This window comes from Xenopus laevis, chromosome 6L (assembly GCF_017654675.1).
Source record: "Xenopus laevis strain J_2021 chromosome 6L, Xenopus_laevis_v10.1, whole genome shotgun sequence".
Taxonomy (NCBI): domain Eukaryota; kingdom Metazoa; phylum Chordata; class Amphibia; order Anura; family Pipidae; genus Xenopus; species Xenopus laevis.
In genome coordinates, this window is record NC_054381.1 from 63,355,744 (window position 1) to 63,374,881 (window position 19,138).

General features: G+C 38.0%; 1 protein-coding gene and 1 long non-coding RNA gene across 5 annotated transcripts in view; one reads left to right on the plus strand and one right to left on the minus strand.

Annotated features, from left to right (window-relative positions):
- The window catches only part of vwc2.L (von Willebrand factor C domain containing 2 L homeolog), a 207,947-nt gene extending 206,383 nt beyond the window's left edge, over positions 1 to 1,564 (plus strand). The window contains exon 4 of the mRNA XM_018267555.2: positions 1,115 to 1,564. Within this exon, the coding sequence (XP_018123044.1) occupies positions 1,115 to 1,266 (152 nt within the window). The 3' untranslated portion in view covers positions 1,267 to 1,564. The remainder of the gene's footprint in view (positions 1 to 1,114) is intronic.
- LOC121394636 overlaps positions 1 to 18,913 on the minus strand; it is a 120,605-nt gene extending 101,692 nt beyond the window's left edge. For 3 of the 4 annotated variants that reach the window (XR_005961884.1, XR_005961882.1, XR_005961885.1), the window contains exon 1: positions 18,399 to 18,913. This is a non-coding gene — a long non-coding RNA (uncharacterized LOC121394636). The remainder of the gene's footprint in view (positions 1 to 18,398) is intronic. The other variant, XR_005961883.1, reaches the window with a different exon arrangement.
- Positions 18,914 to 19,138: the final 225 nt, after the last annotated feature.

Below are 19,138 nucleotides of genomic sequence, written 5' to 3' on the forward strand. Positions count from 1 at the left end.
GCCTGGTAGCCAGGGTAACCAGTCAGTGTAAACCAAGAGAGCTGAAAAGCAGGAAGTAGTGATCTGACTGACATGTTATACCTCAAATCACTCCAGCCTTTATACATTACATTTTTGGCTAACTAACTATATTAGAAACATTTTTTATTTTGCATTTTTACACTGTACAATTCCTTTAATGATTATACCACTTTTAAAATAAAAAAGTTTGAATAGTTAAGAGCAAAAATGTGCAGATTGTGTTTTAACTAAATATGAATTTAAAGAGATCATTGTACTATACAATGTATAAAAATTATATAAACTTGAGCACAAGCACTGAGAATGGTTGTCAGTGGTTGCTACTGCTTTTTTCTCGAATGCCATTACTCAGTATCATTATGCTATGGATTTGTCCTGGCAACAGTGTGGTGTTGAAGTTTACCATGCATTAGGTACCATTTCTAGAGTTCCCTTAGGCACATGCGAATAGTGCTGGGCATGCCAATGAAGACTGGGAGCACATGCTGCATGGCCCCTAAGCCTATGGCGGAGCATTAAAAAAAAAAACAGAAAACAAATGATAGCATGTGCCAGAGTTTGGTAACATCATGATTCCTGTCTTTCCATTTACATATGGAAAAAATGACATTATTGGAAAACCTAATAGTGTTGCACTTTCACCATTTCCATTAACTGTACAATGTAGATGATATCAAGATTGTTACAAATGTAAAAAATATCCAGCTGAATCCTCTTAAAACGAATCCTTACATTGCTAAGGATTTCAACAATCAAGTGCAAACATGTTGTCCAAGCAGAGTGTTAAATCAGTAAATTCTCTGTCATGGTAAGGAAAGTTTAGATGGGTATTATTTGTAATGAATAAACATGCATATTTTCCTATTTGTAAATGCTTCAGTAAGGATACAATATCCCAGCTTAGCATTCATTGTACAGACTTAGCAGCAAAACTGCAATCAATTAGAAGTTACCTCTTTAATTTAATACACTGTCAGCAGTACATGGTTTCAGTGGATTAAGGTCCCCATAGGTTTATCATCATACTGCTTATCACAGGATTTCCAGAGGACAAACAATATTGTAACCTCTCATTTTTTTTCTTTTGTTTCAGGACCAAACTGTTTTGCTGAGGCTACTGTAATTCCAGCGGGACGGGAAGTAAAGACAGATGATTGCACTATATGCCACTGTACCTATGAAGAAGGCACCTGGAGAATTGAACGGCAAGCCTTGTGCACCAGACATGAATGCAAACAGATATAATAAAGAACTTTTTAAGTAAAAAAATAAAATAAAAAGCTCATCTGTCTCATGGGCCTTTTGGCAATGGACAAAGACAGTCTACATTAAGATGATTAAAGGCCTGCTATGGAAAATATCTGCTCCTGACACTGTATTTTTTCATAAATTGTAAAATATCAGGATTTTGCAGAATTTCAAATCTAGATTTCTCTGAATAAATGTGTATTTTTCACATTAAGTACTTAACGACACTAAATAATCTATGTATCGCTCGACATCCCTAAAAACCATGATGATAATAAATGTTTTATATAGATAATACAAGACAAAATATTGTGTTGTTTTTAATAGTTTTGTGGAAACCACCAGAACCAATAATTTAACTCTCCCAACAAGGAGACGAAGATCTCATTCACTCATCCATTAGTATTAGTATGGACCAGTGAGCTTAATATCAGTTGTAGGAAACTAATTATGTGCAGTTAGCAAATATAGAAATTATATTTAGAAAATGTTTTGAATATTTTGTTTAATAATTTCAGGACACAAACGTTTGTAAAATATCCGTGGATTAGTTATCATATCTAACTAGGAGTTTGATTTCATGCCATCCAACATTGTGTCCACAAAATCTTTGCTCAATGCAAGAATCAAATAAAGAGGAAGAAACCTTGTTGCTTAAAACACCACAATAGACAAAGTGAGCAGAGTGACCGCTGGATCTATTCCATAGTCATCCCACAACAGTGCACATACATTTTTTTAATATATTAGGTAACATTTTTTTGGTATAATGAAAGCATAATTATAACAAAATGATGATTTGCCAAAAGTCAAAAAATGTTGTGCCATATAAATATGTATACACACTCCAGCTGCAAAGTTGCTTTTTTACAGTCACGGGAATAATGCAGTCTTTTTAGTCCTGCACAGCACCTCCTAAAGCATGCTTGGTTATACTATGGGACTCCTGAGGATTACAGGCAAAGGCAGGGGTGATCCTGGCCCCTCTGCCGCCTGAGGCAGCAGCAGTTGCTGCTGCCCCCCCTCCCCTGGAAATTCGCTCTTAATGTACCAGGATCAGCATTTTTGCTGCCCCTGGTACCTAGCGGGGCGCTGCCGCCTGAGGTGACAGCCTCAACTTGCCTCATTGGCGAAGCACCCCTGGGCATAGGATCTATTATTAGGAATTCTTGGGTCAGTAAGAGGAAAAATATTTGTAGTACAAAATATATGCTACTGGGCAAACAAATTTCCATTTGCGTGAAATTAATGTAACTTTCGTGAACCCAGAAACTGTTTAGCGACCACATATGTAATAAACCTTTTTACTGAAAACGTATGTTTGCTCCAAAAGATTACTCCACATTTAAGCATGCCTTAAAAGTGTGCTATGTACAGCCCAGGTTCTGGGGTTTCCTTAAAGACTGAGCCTGCTGAAAAGCTCAAGCAACCTTAAATAAACACCTACTGTACATATTGGTTATTTCTTTATTTTCTGTTTTCATATAATCTACTTAGGCTTCTTAGTGTTGCTATATAATTAGCAACATTCTCATTTGGAAATAAGACCTCTTAGATATCCACCTGAAGTAAATATATCTGGTTTCCATTTCACTATGAAAACTATCCCACATTCTAGGGTTCCTAAACAGTTGGATTTGACTTATTAGACATATACATCTCCCTATAAACTCCTAGATTCCTTAAAAAAATATGCCCATGGTCACTAATTACCTTATTACAATCTTCAAACTGTGCACTGGATGCACATACCATGTAAAGTAATTTCAAGTTGACGATTCATTGACAAGTACAGAAACTTTATTGGCCAATTTTTGCCAAACAGGTGAATGATCTGCCTGTTCACCCACTGACCAAACAATTATACATCTTTACATTTTATTTCACCCTTATGTACTATGCAACTATAAAGTAAAACAGATCATTAATTTTAAGAGTTTTTTCCTGCGAGGTTTAGCAAAACGTAAAGGTTAAATACATAATTGTATTCTGCAGGGCCCTGTTAGTATTGAGCTACTTTGGAATTGGCTGCATCCAATGCATTATGTGTTAGCTATTACAATATATGAAGCATACTTCAGTAAAATATGGCAGTTCCTACACATATATATCAATAACAATGAATAGAAGTATTGTTTGTACAAACACAATAGCTGGATTTGTAAGATAAAGCTATACTTGTAAAGATAAGATTGTGTTTTTCTCACCAATCAGGGTTTGTCATTTCTTAAGTGCCATTTATATTCTGTATTAAATAAAATTAGCATACGTATTAAGCTTTCATGTTGGATTAATATGAACACAAATATTGGCTAGTGTGTGTATGCTTCATCAAAAAGAAAAACCTAACACAAAGCATATTGTTCTACCATAGTCCAAGAACATGTAATTGCTTCACTATTGTAATTTGCTTTAGAAATAAACAATGAAGCCGTGGAAAATAAATCAAAAAGTGATAAAAGGAAAAAAGAAAAGGAGAAATGGAAAGAGGAACTGACTGTGGTCTTGCAAAATACGCCAAGGTGCTTTGAAGATTAAATGAGAGAAATCCCAGTGTGTTACAAAAGCTGCTTGAAAGAGAGAGAGAAAAATACTTTGCCAGTTCCGTTGGAAAAAATTGTGCTCTTTTTAATGTCACCCATCAAAACAATTTTCAGCTTTTAATTTCAAACGGTATAAAATGGGGAATTAACCCTTTAGGGAACACATGCTTTAAACCTGAAATAAACATATCTGCAAAATAAATATGCCTGTCAAAAAGGCTTTGATCTATTTTGCAATTGTTTATGGATATTACTTTGTAATTCAGGACAGTTTCCATTACGGTCTGCATTATTTGCCTATAATATTGCACTTGTTGATATACTGTGACATGATTGTCTATTATTTGACAATTCCACCCTTTATTAGTAATTTGCAAGCTCTACGGGAACAAAAATAAATCAAACAAAAATGACTTTCACAAAGACAGATAGATTAGTGCTCACAGAAACACATAAATGATGATTACCTCATATATCATTACATTTTTTTTACATGGCCAGGAGCCATATGCATTGGCAATACAGGTATGGGACCTGTTATCCAGAATGCTCGGGACCTGGGTTATTCCAGATAACGGATTTTTTTATAATTTGGATCTTCATACCTTAACTCTACTAGAAAATCATGTAAACATTAAATAAACCCAATAGGCTGGTTTAGCTTGCAATAAGGATTAAATACATCTTACTTGAGATATCCGTTACACACACACATATATATATATGTATATAAAAATCCCAATATTCACAGCACTCACGTTTAGAGGTCTTTAGTTGCCTGGGTGTGTGTCATCGATAATGTGTACAATCCTCCCAAGTAGATGCCGCACTCGCAGGTCTTATAAATGTATAGTCGCATTATTAGAGTGTGTCACAGCCGAAACGTTAGTGTATTTCTAATAAAGCAACTATACATTTATAAGACCTGCGAGTGCGGCATCTACTTGGGAGGAATATATATATATATAACACATATAACAGCAGTATATATGCAAAAGTTGTTCAAACAAGACCATAATTAGGATCATAAGGATAACGGTTTACTACACTAAAGATAAAATATCAGATCTTATAGAGGTGAAAATGTAGCACCTTGCCTTGCATTATAAGCAAAAATGATAAAGATTTTTATTTCCAATAATGGATTGTAAGATTCTTGGGGCAGGGACCTCATCCCAGCAGTGCATTAAAAGCTCTAAGCCCTTAAGCAGAGATTTAGCTATTGTCACTGTATAACTTAACTATACCCAGTTTGTGTTCACACCTTGTAAAGCACTGCATACAATTGTGGTGCTATATAAATGCATATATAAAAAATGTAAATGAAAGAAGATAGGGTTAATTAAAGCCATCATGCATCCTTTTATGTCCTTTTGATACATGATAATTTATCACACGATCAAGAAATTATGACTAGGTGAAACAGCAGTGAAACTTTTAGGTGTTTCTCAGGGTACTCGGGGAGGTCTATCAAACTCAGAATTTGTGACTTTTAGGGGTAGATTTTGCAAGGGTCGAATTTCGAGTTCGTGGGAGTTTCTAAAAACTCCCATAAACTCCCATGAACTCAGAAATTTAAAAAAAATCGAAATTTATCAGAAAGGTGAATAGGATCGACCCGAATCGAAAAATTCAGGATTTGATTGTAGCACATCCTCCATAGGCTAAAACACCAATACGGTAGGTTTTAGATGACGAATAGTCGAATTCGAATTCTTAAACGGACAGTAAATGATAAATTTTGAAATTTAAATTTCCTTAAAAACTTGAATCGAATTTGGACTATTCCCTAGTCAAATTACACTAAAATAAACTCAAAAATTGTAATTTTTCAATTTTACATTTTAAATCCGCCCCTATAGTTTAGTTTAGAATAAAATCAATTTTACCAAACCCAAATGTTTGCTTATTTATAAAAAAAAATACAATCTAAAAAAAAACCTGAAGAAAACAGTAAAAAATAAACAAATGCTTAGTTCGTATTTTACTCATTTTAAAGTGGGTTCACAAATTCTCAAAAAAACTTACAGTTTTGCCTAGCACAACTCCGATAATGATAACACATGACAACAACAAATCATAGCATTCTTTGTTTTTATGAATGCATATTCTGATACAGCAGAGCTCAAGACCCCAAGCAAATGTCCAGTGAATGGGTGGGCAGGCTGAGGGTAACAAGAACCACACCAGATAGTGTGTGATCAGACATTCCCAGTTGCCATATATAGGGATACTTTTTATACCTCTCCTTGGGTAAAGATTTAAGTATAGCTCATTAATATGAAGATGTTCATTTTCATAGAAACTATAGAAAGTGAATAGGGTTGCCAACTGTACTGGTTTTCACCAGGACATCCCGGTTCTAGGAAGGGCTGTCAAAGTGAAAACTGTCTGTCCTGATTTCCAAATTAGAAAATCCAGGCAAGACATTGGAGTTAATGGCATGTAGATCAGCAATTGGTCATGAACCCATGCCCCAATGCAATAGAGCCACCTAAAATCACCACCCTACCCTGATGTCACCCCCTACTCCCAATTGATAAAGGGCCCGGGTGGTCCAAAACATTGCATTTTTTCTGTATGTGTTTGGGGTGAATACATTTTACACTTTTTCAACATTCAATGTGCCACTGGAATTTCTCCATGTACCTGTATGACACGTATGGCAGGAGTGGGTCCCCCAGTATAGCACCTGGCACCACAAAGGGTACATGATCAGGGGTGGAAGCACTCTAACATTGTTGTTACCCCCTGCCCCCAATGTCATCTGTCCCACCCCCTGTATGGAGTTACACTAAATGTGAACTAAGCAACTAAAACATGTTTATGTTACTAGGGAGTAATTGTGTGTATGATAAATACATGTAAATGTATTGTTTGTGCACTTAACTACATTTGCTAGTTAAGGTATTCATCTTAAAATAGGGGTTGCCATTTATTTGCTTTTTGTGGGGATAAACATTTGTTTGTTTGTTTTTTTATCAAGGTCGAATTTTAGAGTTATGTGAGCTTTTTTAGACCTGAATGAACTACAACTTGAATGGTTTCTAATTTAATAAAAAACTTGTATCAGCAAGTTTCGGGGTTAACAAGCCAAAAACTAAAATTGATCTTGTTTTCAGCAAAAAAAACCTTGAATTGATCGAATTGATAAATTTTTCGAGCGACACACTCCCAAAAAGACTTGAATATCATGACGGCTATCAACATCTTCAACATGGTTCAAGGGACCTCTGCCTTTGACTCCTACATGACCATGATAGGTTTTAGAGGATGTATTTTCGGATTTGAGCTATTACCAAGGTCAGGGGATAATAAATCTCGAAAAATTTGAGTTTTCTTTAACCCCAAAAAATCAATTTTTGACTCAAAAATAACCTTGGAAACTTGAATTTTTCGTGCCCTTTGAACTTACGTATTTAAACAAGATACCGCTAGATTGGTTGGCTATTGTATGTAAGGAACATCTAACATCTTGGACATACTTTTTATTCCCTTACTGGGGAAGAAAGTCTTCAGTTTTATATAATGTGTATCAGTTAATATATTTATGCATTATGGATTGTGATGTTGTAGGAATATCACCTCTTCAGGACTTGTTGGTTCTTTAACAAAATTTTAATTTCCATTGGGCAGGGTAATAAATAGTGATTCGCGGTGAATTTGCGCGATTCGCCGCCAGCGAATAAATTTGCTTAACACCCGCGAAAATTCGCGGCAAAAATTAAAAAAAAAATTCAAAAACGGGCGCCGGCATCAAAAACGAGACGCCAGCGCCGTTTCGCAAAATTCACAAATTTTTCGTCGAAGCGAAACGGCGCAAATTCACCCATCACTAGTAATAAAGAGTCAGTCAGGTCTGCAGACACCTACTTTGAAAAGGTAAGGCCTGGGTATTGACATGTACAGTGTATGAGGTCTTGGAAAATGAGGTTGAGAACCCCTGAATTAGTATTACCATTACACACCTTCCTCTGTATGGAAGACACAGGCTTTTTTCTGAACAAAAGATGTTTGCGGCTACTGTCACAGCGTATATATACAAAATAATGTGTAGTAGAAACAGACTAGAATATTTTGTCTTTTGTCACTAAAATACTAAGACACATATTACAAAAGGTGTAAGGAAACTTGGACATTTGTCAAAAAATGTATCTATGAAGCAGAGAATGAGATTGATTGTTGCAGTAGAGATAAGGGCATTACAATACAAGTACAAAACAAGTATGATGTTTATCTTTCTAACATAAAAGCTAAGAATTAAATAAGATAAAGCGTACTATAAAGCACACAGTATGCCTCAGCCGGGTATCTTATTTCTAAAAATACTGAAATAAAACATGCTGACGTGTGATAACAAAAAAAGTGCAAAATAAATAAGAGTGGAAACTACAAAATTAAGTTTATTTTTTCTTATGGAAAGACAATAGGTTTTTGTTGTCAAGTTTTTTATCTCACTGGACTTAACAAATGGTGAAAAAAATAAAAAGGTTTATGTAGTCCTAAACAGACTACAAATGATCTTGTTTGTTGTCTAATTAAATAGGTTGTTCACCTTTGAGTAACTTTTAATATGATGTAGTGTGACATTCTGAGACAATTTGCAGTTGGTTTTCATTTTTCATTCAATGTGGGGATATCGGGGAGCGGATCTCTACGTCTATGGCCACCCTAAGTAAGCAAACCTGGTATTTTGTCAACTACAGAAAGCTTGATTTTGCCTGGGTAACAAAGAGCATTATAGGAAAGGTAAGTTGCTGTCTGCTAACCAGACACAGCAGTTGTGTAGACAAGAAGAAAACAAAATCAACTAATTTGAATAATTAATATGTTTATTTTAGTAACCCAAAGTTTTTCTTATATGGTAATACATATGGCGGATGATCGTGCATCCCCTTAAACAGCTACGCACATGTTAGTTGATTTCAGTCTTCAGTGGTGACATTGGGTCAATAAAGCCAATCATTTGTGCTTAGTGATACAATATCATGTAGTGAGTCACTGAAACTTGTGTGTTATAATAACTATTGTACAGTACCTTCTGATGTAAAATGTGAGGACATTAGGAGTCACCTTGGAGTTCCTTGGCTTGTATTAAAGGATAACTAAACCTTACTATAGAAGTAGGCTAGATATGTTGTACATTATGTTTTGGGCTTGTATACCAGCCCAAGGCAACCTCAGGCATTTAACAGTGGAGATCTGTGCCTCCAAATATGCCCGAGTAGCTCCCCATCTTCTTTTCTGCTGATTCACTGCATATGCCCTGTGCTGCTGTCACTTACTGAGCTTAGGGGCCCACTCACAATATACAGTACACATATAATAAAAATGTCACAATATAAGGCTGATTAGTCACCAATACACATAATTACTATATGACAGCTCAGAAACCAGTGCATTTAGCATCAGCATTTACTAATCAGCCCTGTAGCATCAGCTTATATGACAGGCCAACCTCATTTTCTACTTGATAATTTGCGACGACCCCTAAGCTTAGCTTCTCAACAGCTGCTCAGAGCCCACTGAGCATGTGAGTGTCACAGACACTTTCCAAGATGGTGACCCCCTGTGACAAGTCCTGGATCATTGATGCTATTGGAAAGCTGGTGCAATAAGTTCAGTATATAAAATATGTCATTTTTAGCCATATTCATTTTTAGGGTTTAGTTCTCCTATAATGAAATAAACATTTAATCACAGAAAATGAAATTAGGAGCGGTAGACACAGTGTAACAAAGGCAACCACACTGCAAGTTTGTGTAGATTAAAAAGGGCCTACCATAAAGCATTAACATCCAACAGGACAACTTTCTTGTTGCCCAAAAATCAACAGAAACGGCACAAAAATCTAACAACTCTATTAGGATCATTGGTGACTATAGCACCGAACACAATCAGATCTCCAATATTCTCAACAAACATTGGCACATTCTGGAACAGGATAAGGTCCTTAAGGAAGTAATAGGTGCACGTCCTGTAGTTACATTCAGGAGAAGCAAAAATCTTAGGGACCGCCTCATGCACAGTCATTTTACTATTACCACCAAACCCACATCGCTCTCTGAGCTGACCAAGGGTTGCTACAAATGTGGCAACTGTCTAGCCTGTCCATTTATTGAAAAAACTACCAGTATTAGAGGCCACTCTGACATAGAGGAATTCAAACTAAGGCACTTCATGAATTGTAAGACCCCTGGAGTAGTATATATTATGAGGTGTATTTGTAATAAACTCTATGTGGGTAAAACTCAACGACAATTTAGGAGACGTATCTTAGAACATGTGGGGGACGTTAGAAACAAACGCAATACGTCTGTAGCCATTCATGTCAATGAACTTCATGGTGGAAATGTCAACACTATGAAGTTTTTTGCTGTTGAACATTTTCAACCCACTACGAGAGTGGGTGATATTGACACCAAATTATTACAATGTGAAGCCAAGTGGATCTTCTGGCTCAACAGTCGATCCTCTGCGGGTCTCAATGAGGGTTTCACCTTTAAACCCTTTCTTTAAGTATTTCAAGCAATATTCGCCTGGCAGTTTTCCCTTTTTTCCTGCAATTGAGTGACTATTTTTTTATGTTTCTAATTCTTTTGATTTTTGTTGTTATTTTTACTTTAACTAACTTTGTACCTAGGTACCCCTTTTTTGGCTTTATAGGGGGTTCAATATGTCCCTCCTATTAAAAAACGCCCACATATTTGTCAGGCGCGCAGGCACCATATGATTGTGCGAAAATACGCCAGCATACTTGTCAGGCGCGCAGGCGCAATATATCTGTGTGAAAATACGCCAGCGAAAAGACGCACTAACGTCTCTATGACCTTTTTTGATGATGTCATGCGCAATACCCGGAAATCGCGTCCAGCGTAATCTCGCGCGAATGCCTATGTAAACTTTTCAAAGATGAGCGCCCACCACTTATGCCCCTGAGGAAGCTGATGTAGTCAGCGAAACGCGTTGGGCGGCATAGGTGGACGGTGGCATCCTAGCTCCCACTTTGTCCCTACGTAGACAGGCATTTTCTTGCTGACTAACTTGGGGCACAAATGGAAGGGTGGGAGCGGGTAGTGTTTGCACTGTAACCAATGGTTTATACTACTACCGTCGAAGTATTTTCTTTGGCTGATTAAGATACCACCGTTTCCACCATTTGCTGGTTTTTAATTGAATGTTTTTTAGGGACATTGTTCCTGCACTGCGGCCTTATGGGCTATTAGCAGTGGGTTTGTCTTTCGTGGGCGCTCTTCTCTTTTTAGCCTAATTTATTAAAAGTTAAGTTTTACTTAAGGCAGTTTTGCCAATCATACTACATAGGCGCCACACTGAACTAGTTTGCTTTGAAGTGAGTGTTTATGGACTAATAGTGTTTTGATTTCACTTTTTCTTTTTCTTCTTCAATGAAATAAACATATAATATATTTTACAATAGAGCATAGCTTATTCCCAATATAATGTAATTTTTTTTCTAAACTGTTTTCTTCTTACAAACAAACCTAGTGTTATTCCAGGTTGCACAAGGCATTAACATTAGCATCATGCATTTCATTTAGGGCGGGAGTCAGACAAGCTTTATAACAATATGCATTGACCTGTATTCAGATTTGAACTAAGGGCGATAAAACACATACCGGTATTTAAAACAGACAACAAATTCCTCCTTAATACTTACCCAAATCATAATAACTATACAGTCTGTGGGGGAGGGTCGCTGACTATGTAAACTGTTCAATAATTATACATATGGTAGATATAATGATACATTTTACATTAGTTGATACATTTCTCATCTTTGGCCCTGCTGAGCAGGGTTCACAATTTCTGCAATCTTCTAGCTAGAGTCCAAATTACCCTAACAACCGTTCATTGAGAAACTAGAATATGAATAAGAAAAAGCCTGAGTAGAAAGAGGAGTAATAAGTAGCAATAACAATAAATTTGTAGCTTTACAGAGCAATTTTTAGATGGGGTCAGTGACCACTATTTGTCAGCTGGAAAGACCCAGAAGAAGGCAAATAATTAAAAAAAACATAAAGATTAAATAATAAAGACCATTTGAAAAGTTGCTTACAATTGGCCATTCAATAGCATACGTAGGGCCCATTTACTTAGCTCGAGTGAAGGAATAGAATAAAAAAAAACTACTTCGGCCTTCGACTACGACATCCACTTTGAATCGAACAATTCAAAATAAAAATCGTTCAAATATTCGATAGTCGAAGTACTGTCTCTTTAAAAAAAACTTTGACCCCCTACTTCGCCACCTAAAACCTACCGAAGTGCAATGTTAGCCTATGGGGAAGGTCCCCATAGGCTTTCTAATGTTTTTTTGGTCGAAGAAAAATCGTTCGATCAGTGGATTAAAATCCTTCGAATCGAAGGATTCAAAGGATTTAATCGTTCGATCGAACAATTTTTCGTTCGATCGAACTATTTGCGGTAAATCCGCGGCAGTCGAATATTGAGGGTTAATGAACCCTCGATATTCGACCCTATGTAAATCTGCCCCTAAAAGTAAATTGAAAAGTGAACCACCCCTTGAAAAACAACTGTATTGAATTGATTCAAAAGTTGCTAATATTCCACAGATGCTGCTGAGAAATGTATCAACTAATGTAGCAAATTGTAACAGTTCAGAATCTGCACCTGAATTTCAGAGTGGCTAGACTGAAACACCAGAGACAGAAACATTTAACTTTAAACTTGAATTTTGAAAAACTGTAAAAAATTAAAAGAAGACTGGAAAGCAACTGAAAAACTGAAAAAGTCTATGCACAGTCTGAAAACAAATGAAATAGAAAAATAGTTTTGAAGATGAACAACACCTTTAAGGATTGGAGCCTAAAACTGTATACTCGAGGTGAGGCCTTACCAGAGACCTATAAAGCAGCAAAATAATGTTTTCATTTCTTGAGTTAGTCATTTTTATGTAAGACAGTAATTTATTTGTGTTAGTAGCCACGTAGCAAGTTTTGTTATCCACAAAACTCCCCAGATGTTTTCATGTTTTCCCAAGGAAATGGGATCTAACAGGTGGTTGATTTGGGACCCATGGAAATTATGGAAATTTGAGTTCAAGAATAAAAATTGTTTGGCTTATTTAAGAAAAAACTTTAACTAAATTGTTACATTAGCATTTTGTCGTGAAAAGAAAAAAACTTGCACACACAACTACATTAAATATGTTCCATTAGTTTTCAATAAGGCTGAAAATCGTGCATACTTCAATAAACTGCGAAAATAATAATTCCCATCAACTTCTATAGAAACTCACCAGCTTTTACATGTCAGGTCTTTTCTGGTGAATTTTTGAATTTTTCTTAAATACATTCTAATTATCCAAGGTTTCAGAAAATTTGTGTTTATGTTTTTCACCACGTATTTCTCGAATAAAGAAAAATCGCAAACTCTGTTTTTGATAAATAAGCCCTTTATATACTTCACCACAATGAGATCAACAAATAACTCAGAATGGTTGCTAAGAACTATGTACAGTATCTTTGTACTTGTACTTGTAAGTCACAGTATTGGGATTAGGTCAGTGTGTTGATATAGATCTGGGCTATCCTACTGTCACTGTAACTGGCCTGCAAGTACACTTTCTGTAGTACACATCCCTTCCTTGAAGTTCATGCTTATGAGCAGGTTTGGACTGGGAGTCAAAATAGGCCCTGAATTCCAAGTATACAGAGGCCCAAAAGCCATTCTGGCAATTGCCAGAACCCACAAATTGCCAGTCCGGGCCTGCTTATGAGAGAGCTTGCATACTATTTGTAAGCTGCATGGCTGGTTCACATGGGAGCCATGTTGGAATTGTACAAATGAAAGAAGAATCTACAGAGACCCTGCTATCAAATTTAACTATTCCCTGCATTAATATTTTGTGCAGCCAGGTAAACTCAGTCTACAAATACTCTTTTAGCTGTTCACTCTCACATCAGGGTGAGAGTGTCAAACACAAATAGTCAATTTAAATGTACAAAATGGAGCCAAAAGACCCGTTGCTAGGGTGCCTAGCAACCCGTATGTGAGAAAAAGAGGAATAGGAGTGAAGTGTGTAGAGAGAGGGAATAGTCACGCTATACCATCCAAAGCCTCCCTTACCTATAACCGTATCAAAAGTGGGAAACCTACCAAGTATGCTGCAGCGAAATCCGGTCAACCCGTCCGCAGTCTTTATGGAGGTGAACCTACAACCCGTAAGTATCTGGCAGATTCCGTGAATTGAACCCTCCCCCCATTGCTAGGCAATCTGTGCGGCTTCTAATTATCCATGCAAGTCCCAGTGTATAACCAGAAGGAACCGGTGACAGTGTCTCAGCGCATAGCGCAAGTAGCTAGAACCGGTAACTGGTTCGCATCACCTATATCACCGACCTGCTCCACAGTGTCGGTGCGCATAGGTATGCCATATACTTAGCCGGGTATCCTAGGGGGTCTTAAGGAATATGTGTCACGTACATCTGCGGTATCACATATAGAGACTAGGGTAACAACCTAGGTCATCGTCATATATATGCAAAGGCAAAGCCACCGTGCCCGAGGAGCATACTTGTAAATTATAGGTACCAACATTGGCCCAAGGCCATGGGTGATGCCACCCATATATATTGCTAAGGGGTACACCTGCTACCTGCTAGGCTCAGGGGGTCATTAAGGAGGCACAGTTAGGCTTGAGAGAGGGTGTAATCAGCATATATGTGTGTAGGTGCAGACTGCTGTGTAAGAGGTGAGAATAGGAGTTGGAATATCTATGCATATCGATACATATCAAGAAAAAGATACATTTTATAGAGAAGCGGAAACATGGTTGTGACAAAGTCATATATAGCAGATCTCTTGAACCACAGAGTGGTATAAAGTCCATACATCAAATAATTGGCTCATGCGCACCGACACTGCAGAGCAGTACCAGTGATGCGCAATGGAAACCCATGTCTAATATGTCGGTCTGCACAGGTGATACAAGATGATAGCAACCAGTTACCGGTTCTAGCTACTTGCGCTATGTGCTGAGATGCTGGGACTTGCATGGATAATTAGAAGCCGCTCAGGTTGCCTAGAAACGGGGAAAGCGCTCAGTTCAAAGAATCTGCCAGATACTTCCGGGTTGTCCGTTCACCTCCATGCGGACGGGTTGACCAGATTTCACTGCAGCATACTTGGTAGGTTTCACACTTTTGATGAAGTTATAGGTAAGGGAGGCTTTGGATGGCATAGCGTGACTATTCCCACTCGCTACACACTTCACTCCTATTCCTCTTTTTCTCACATATGGGTTGCTAGACACCCTAGCAACGGGTCTTTTCGTGACATTTTGTATGTTTAAATTGACTAGTTGTGTTTGACACTCTCACCCTGGCGAAGATTCTGTTGTGGAATCGAAACGTTGGTTCACCAAATAAACCTAAATGCTCTGATTCCTTTGCCTAAGCCTGAGTGAATATGGAGTGCCGTCATTGATGGGATAATTTATATATTTAATAACTGGAACCCATCCTTTGGATTTTACTTATGGTTGTGCGTTCCTCTTCATTTGGTCTGTGTGTGTGTGTGTGTGTATATATATATATATATATATATATATATATATATATATATATATATATATATATATATATATATATATATATATATATATATATATATATATATATATATATATATATATATATATATATATATAAAGAGTCTGGAAGCCAGCACAACTCGTGTAGTAGTCACAGATGCCCAGGTCTTAGCGATGAAAATATAGGTGATTATTAGCAAAAATTGACTAACGTTTCGGCAAACACTCAAGCCTTTCTCAAAGCGCAAAAACAAACAATTAGCAACCCTTTATACCCCCAGTGGCGGGAAACTGTTAGTGGTCACATCACAACAATGTGGGTGAGGGGTAAATCCACTTTCATTGGTCAAACGAAAATAGGGAAAATAACTAAATGCAGCAATATATACAATAATACATTTGTATTGAGAAACATCGTAGCAACAAGTCCCAATAGGATTATCCCTGTTCTATCTCATTTGCAACAATGTATAAAAATTATAGCTTGGAAACAAAAACTGTGTTAAGATTATTTACTGATAAGCGTTTATCATGTGCTTAGCGATTCTAGTTTATATCCTCAGAAGTTCTCTTATGTACAGTCCTGCTGTAAAGTATAATCACTATTAATGCTCAGAATAAGCATGGGCTAGAAGCAAAGCCACGTACAGACCTATCCCATCTAGCAGCATCCAGCTGTGTAATGGCGGCTAGAGCCTCGCCGTATGTACCGACCTTGTTCATAGGTAATTGGGTGTGGATCGGACACATTATAGCTGTGCGGTCACTGTATTGATGTGCTAAGGCTAGCGTGCCTCCCCAAACTCCGCTGCAATCCAATGTTGTACCGCATCTGGCAGCCACCATGCAGGCCGTAGTTACTGGTCACTCTGGGTAGTCGCAGGGCCAACACGCTGGGACTCTGTATGTTTTTCATATCCTGCGTGGTGCCGCTGTCATACTCGCATCACAGATGGAGGGAGGTATCACTTGTTCCCAGGACATCGAATAAAGTTTGTAGTAACTGCTATAGTCAGTTAACGTGTCTATTCACACATGTGATACTGTTAAGTGCAGCTGTTGTAACGAGGCTTGAAAGCCTGGAGTGTCTGGCACAGTTGTGGTGTACTACCGCTCAACCAACAGTAGGGGGCCTGCAGCTCAACAATGTTGGAAGGGATCCGTTGTCACGGTGTGTGTACATAGTAACACAGCTCATCTTGGTACCTGTGAACAGTGGCGGAACTACCGGGGGAGCAGGGGGTGCGAGCGGGCCAGGGCCCGCACCCCCTCAGGGCCCCCCGGCAGTCCGTTCGCCGTTGAGAATGCCGGCATATGCGGCCGTACAGAGGGAGGCGGGGCCCGGCTGCGCGTCACGCACCAGGGCCCGTCCCCCTCTAGGATCGCCACTGCCTGTGAAGAATCGTACAATATTTAAATTCACATATGTGAGGTACATATGATCCACCACTGTCCCAAGCTAGGGTTAAGGGGTTAAGGGGGGAGATAGAAGTGTTGGGAAACAATGAGGTTTGAAAGAATCTGGCAAATAACTTCAGCTTAATATATTCCCTCATATACAGTTTACTTTCCACAACCTTTTATTATCTTTTGCACAGATAAGCTCATCGGAGACCAGTTTTGTGGCTTGCACATTCACACATTGAGGACGTCCAATTGTGTGCTAGTAAGGGAGAGATTATACCTCTGGAGAGGTGCAAAAGTGTATTGAACCAGGGCCTAAGAGGTAATTGTGTAACTTGCTGTGCTTTTTTTGTGAAGAATCCAATCGGATTCCAGAGGTAGATACAGGGGAGATCCTGGCCCCTCCGCCACCTGAGGCAGCAGCAGTTGCTGCTGCCCCCCCTACCCCGGAAATTCGCTCTTAAAGTACCAGGAGCAGCTTTTTTTCAACATTCACTACTACAGTATGTTTCCATTTTTCACATCACCATTTTCATCAGCTATGTTCACATGCTCACACAGCAAAATACCACCACAAACGGATTTATCCGTTTGTGGCGGTATTTTACTATGTGATGACATGGCCGTGCGTCTAGGAAACCAGCACCTGAGAAGGGTGAGTAGTGTTCCCTTTCCAAATATGTTCGTTCATGCGTACAAACACACACACACACACTATTGAGATCAGTAATTTCAGGTATTTCTCCTGATTTCTCACTTAATACACTTTCAGGGGCCTTACATGCTTCAAGCAGCCTCTGCATTTTAAAATTATATTCAACATTTAGAACATATATACAGGACAAACTGTGCCCTGTCCCATAACAGTTGGTGCATCTTTACATCTTAAATGTGTTGTTCACCTTTAAGTTAACTTTTAGTATGATGTAGAGAGTGATATTTAAGAGAATTTAACAATTGGTTTCCATTTTTTTATTATTTGTGGATTTTGAGTTATTCAGCAGATCTCCAGTATGTAATTTTGGCAATCTGATTGCTAGTTTCCAAATGACCCTAGCAACCATGCATTGATTTGAATAGAAGACTGGAATATAAATAGGAGAGGACTTGAATAGAAAGATGAGTAATAAAAATCAGCAATAACAATTCAGAAAATGTGTTTTTTATATGGGGTCAGTGACCCCGTTTGAAAGAGGCAAAGACTCAGCAGAAGAAGGAAAATAATTCAAAAACTATAAAAAAAAGAAAAACTAAAGACCAAGTGAAAAGTTGCTTAGATTTCAGCATTCTATAACATACTAAAAGTTAACGTAAACGTTAACCACTTCTTTAAGTATTTTGACCAGCTTAAATATACTGTACCACATGACTGAGAAGGCTCATTACAGACTCATTGCTACAAATTTGTTGCAACATTAAACTCTTTACCCACGCATTTTTCAAGCAGCTGTCTTCCTGGTTCATCAGGCCAGCCAACCAGCTCATCTGAGTTTAACAAAGTCCTAGGTTTGACCGTAGTCTTTTTTTACTTTGAAAAACATTAAAGTCATTTTAAATACAGTCTCAGCACATTTTCCAAGCATGCTTGACCCCATGAATAATCTTACCTGTTGTTTCTGGAACATTCACAACATGTATTGGGGTGCGCTGGACCTGTGGGATCTTTGCTGAAGATGACTGGGCTGTACTCTCATGTCTCCTTTCCAGCAACCAACTCTCAAGTTGCTTGGCCTTGTCTAGCATGGCTCCTCCATCTGGCTTGCACCATCCCACTTAATCTGTAGATATTCTGCCTGTACAAACAATCCCCAATCACCATCAAAACACCATATTGGTATTGGAAGAGTCAAGGCAGATGGGAGAAAGTAACTTCAAATTTCAGTTTAATCTGTTTTTTTACTGCACTTTATAAACATCAATGCAGTTTCACCCTGGTGGCAAATACAGTCATTTTTAAAGAAAACAAAATTAAGTTGGACCCTTACTCTTCTGGGGTGTGACTGGGATTCAAAACACATAAAGGTACACAAATATCACTGCACTTCTCTGCAGCTCTCCAGAGAGACACTCTCCCCCTTACTATATCTCACAGTGGAACTGCACCAGGTATTGGTGCACACCCCTTTTCCACCTATTGGCTGTGTTAACCTTACTTAATAACTTGGTCGTAAGGGAAGATTAACCCTATCTCATCCAGGAAAATCTATGCATCCCATAATATGTATTTTAAATCTACCTATTTTTGTACAATTAAAGTCTGCCCTGCCCCAATAGGAAATACGAAAAAGGGAAATAATTCTCATCAATCTCTACCTATTCCAGTTCCACCTTCCTTATTCATTCCCCT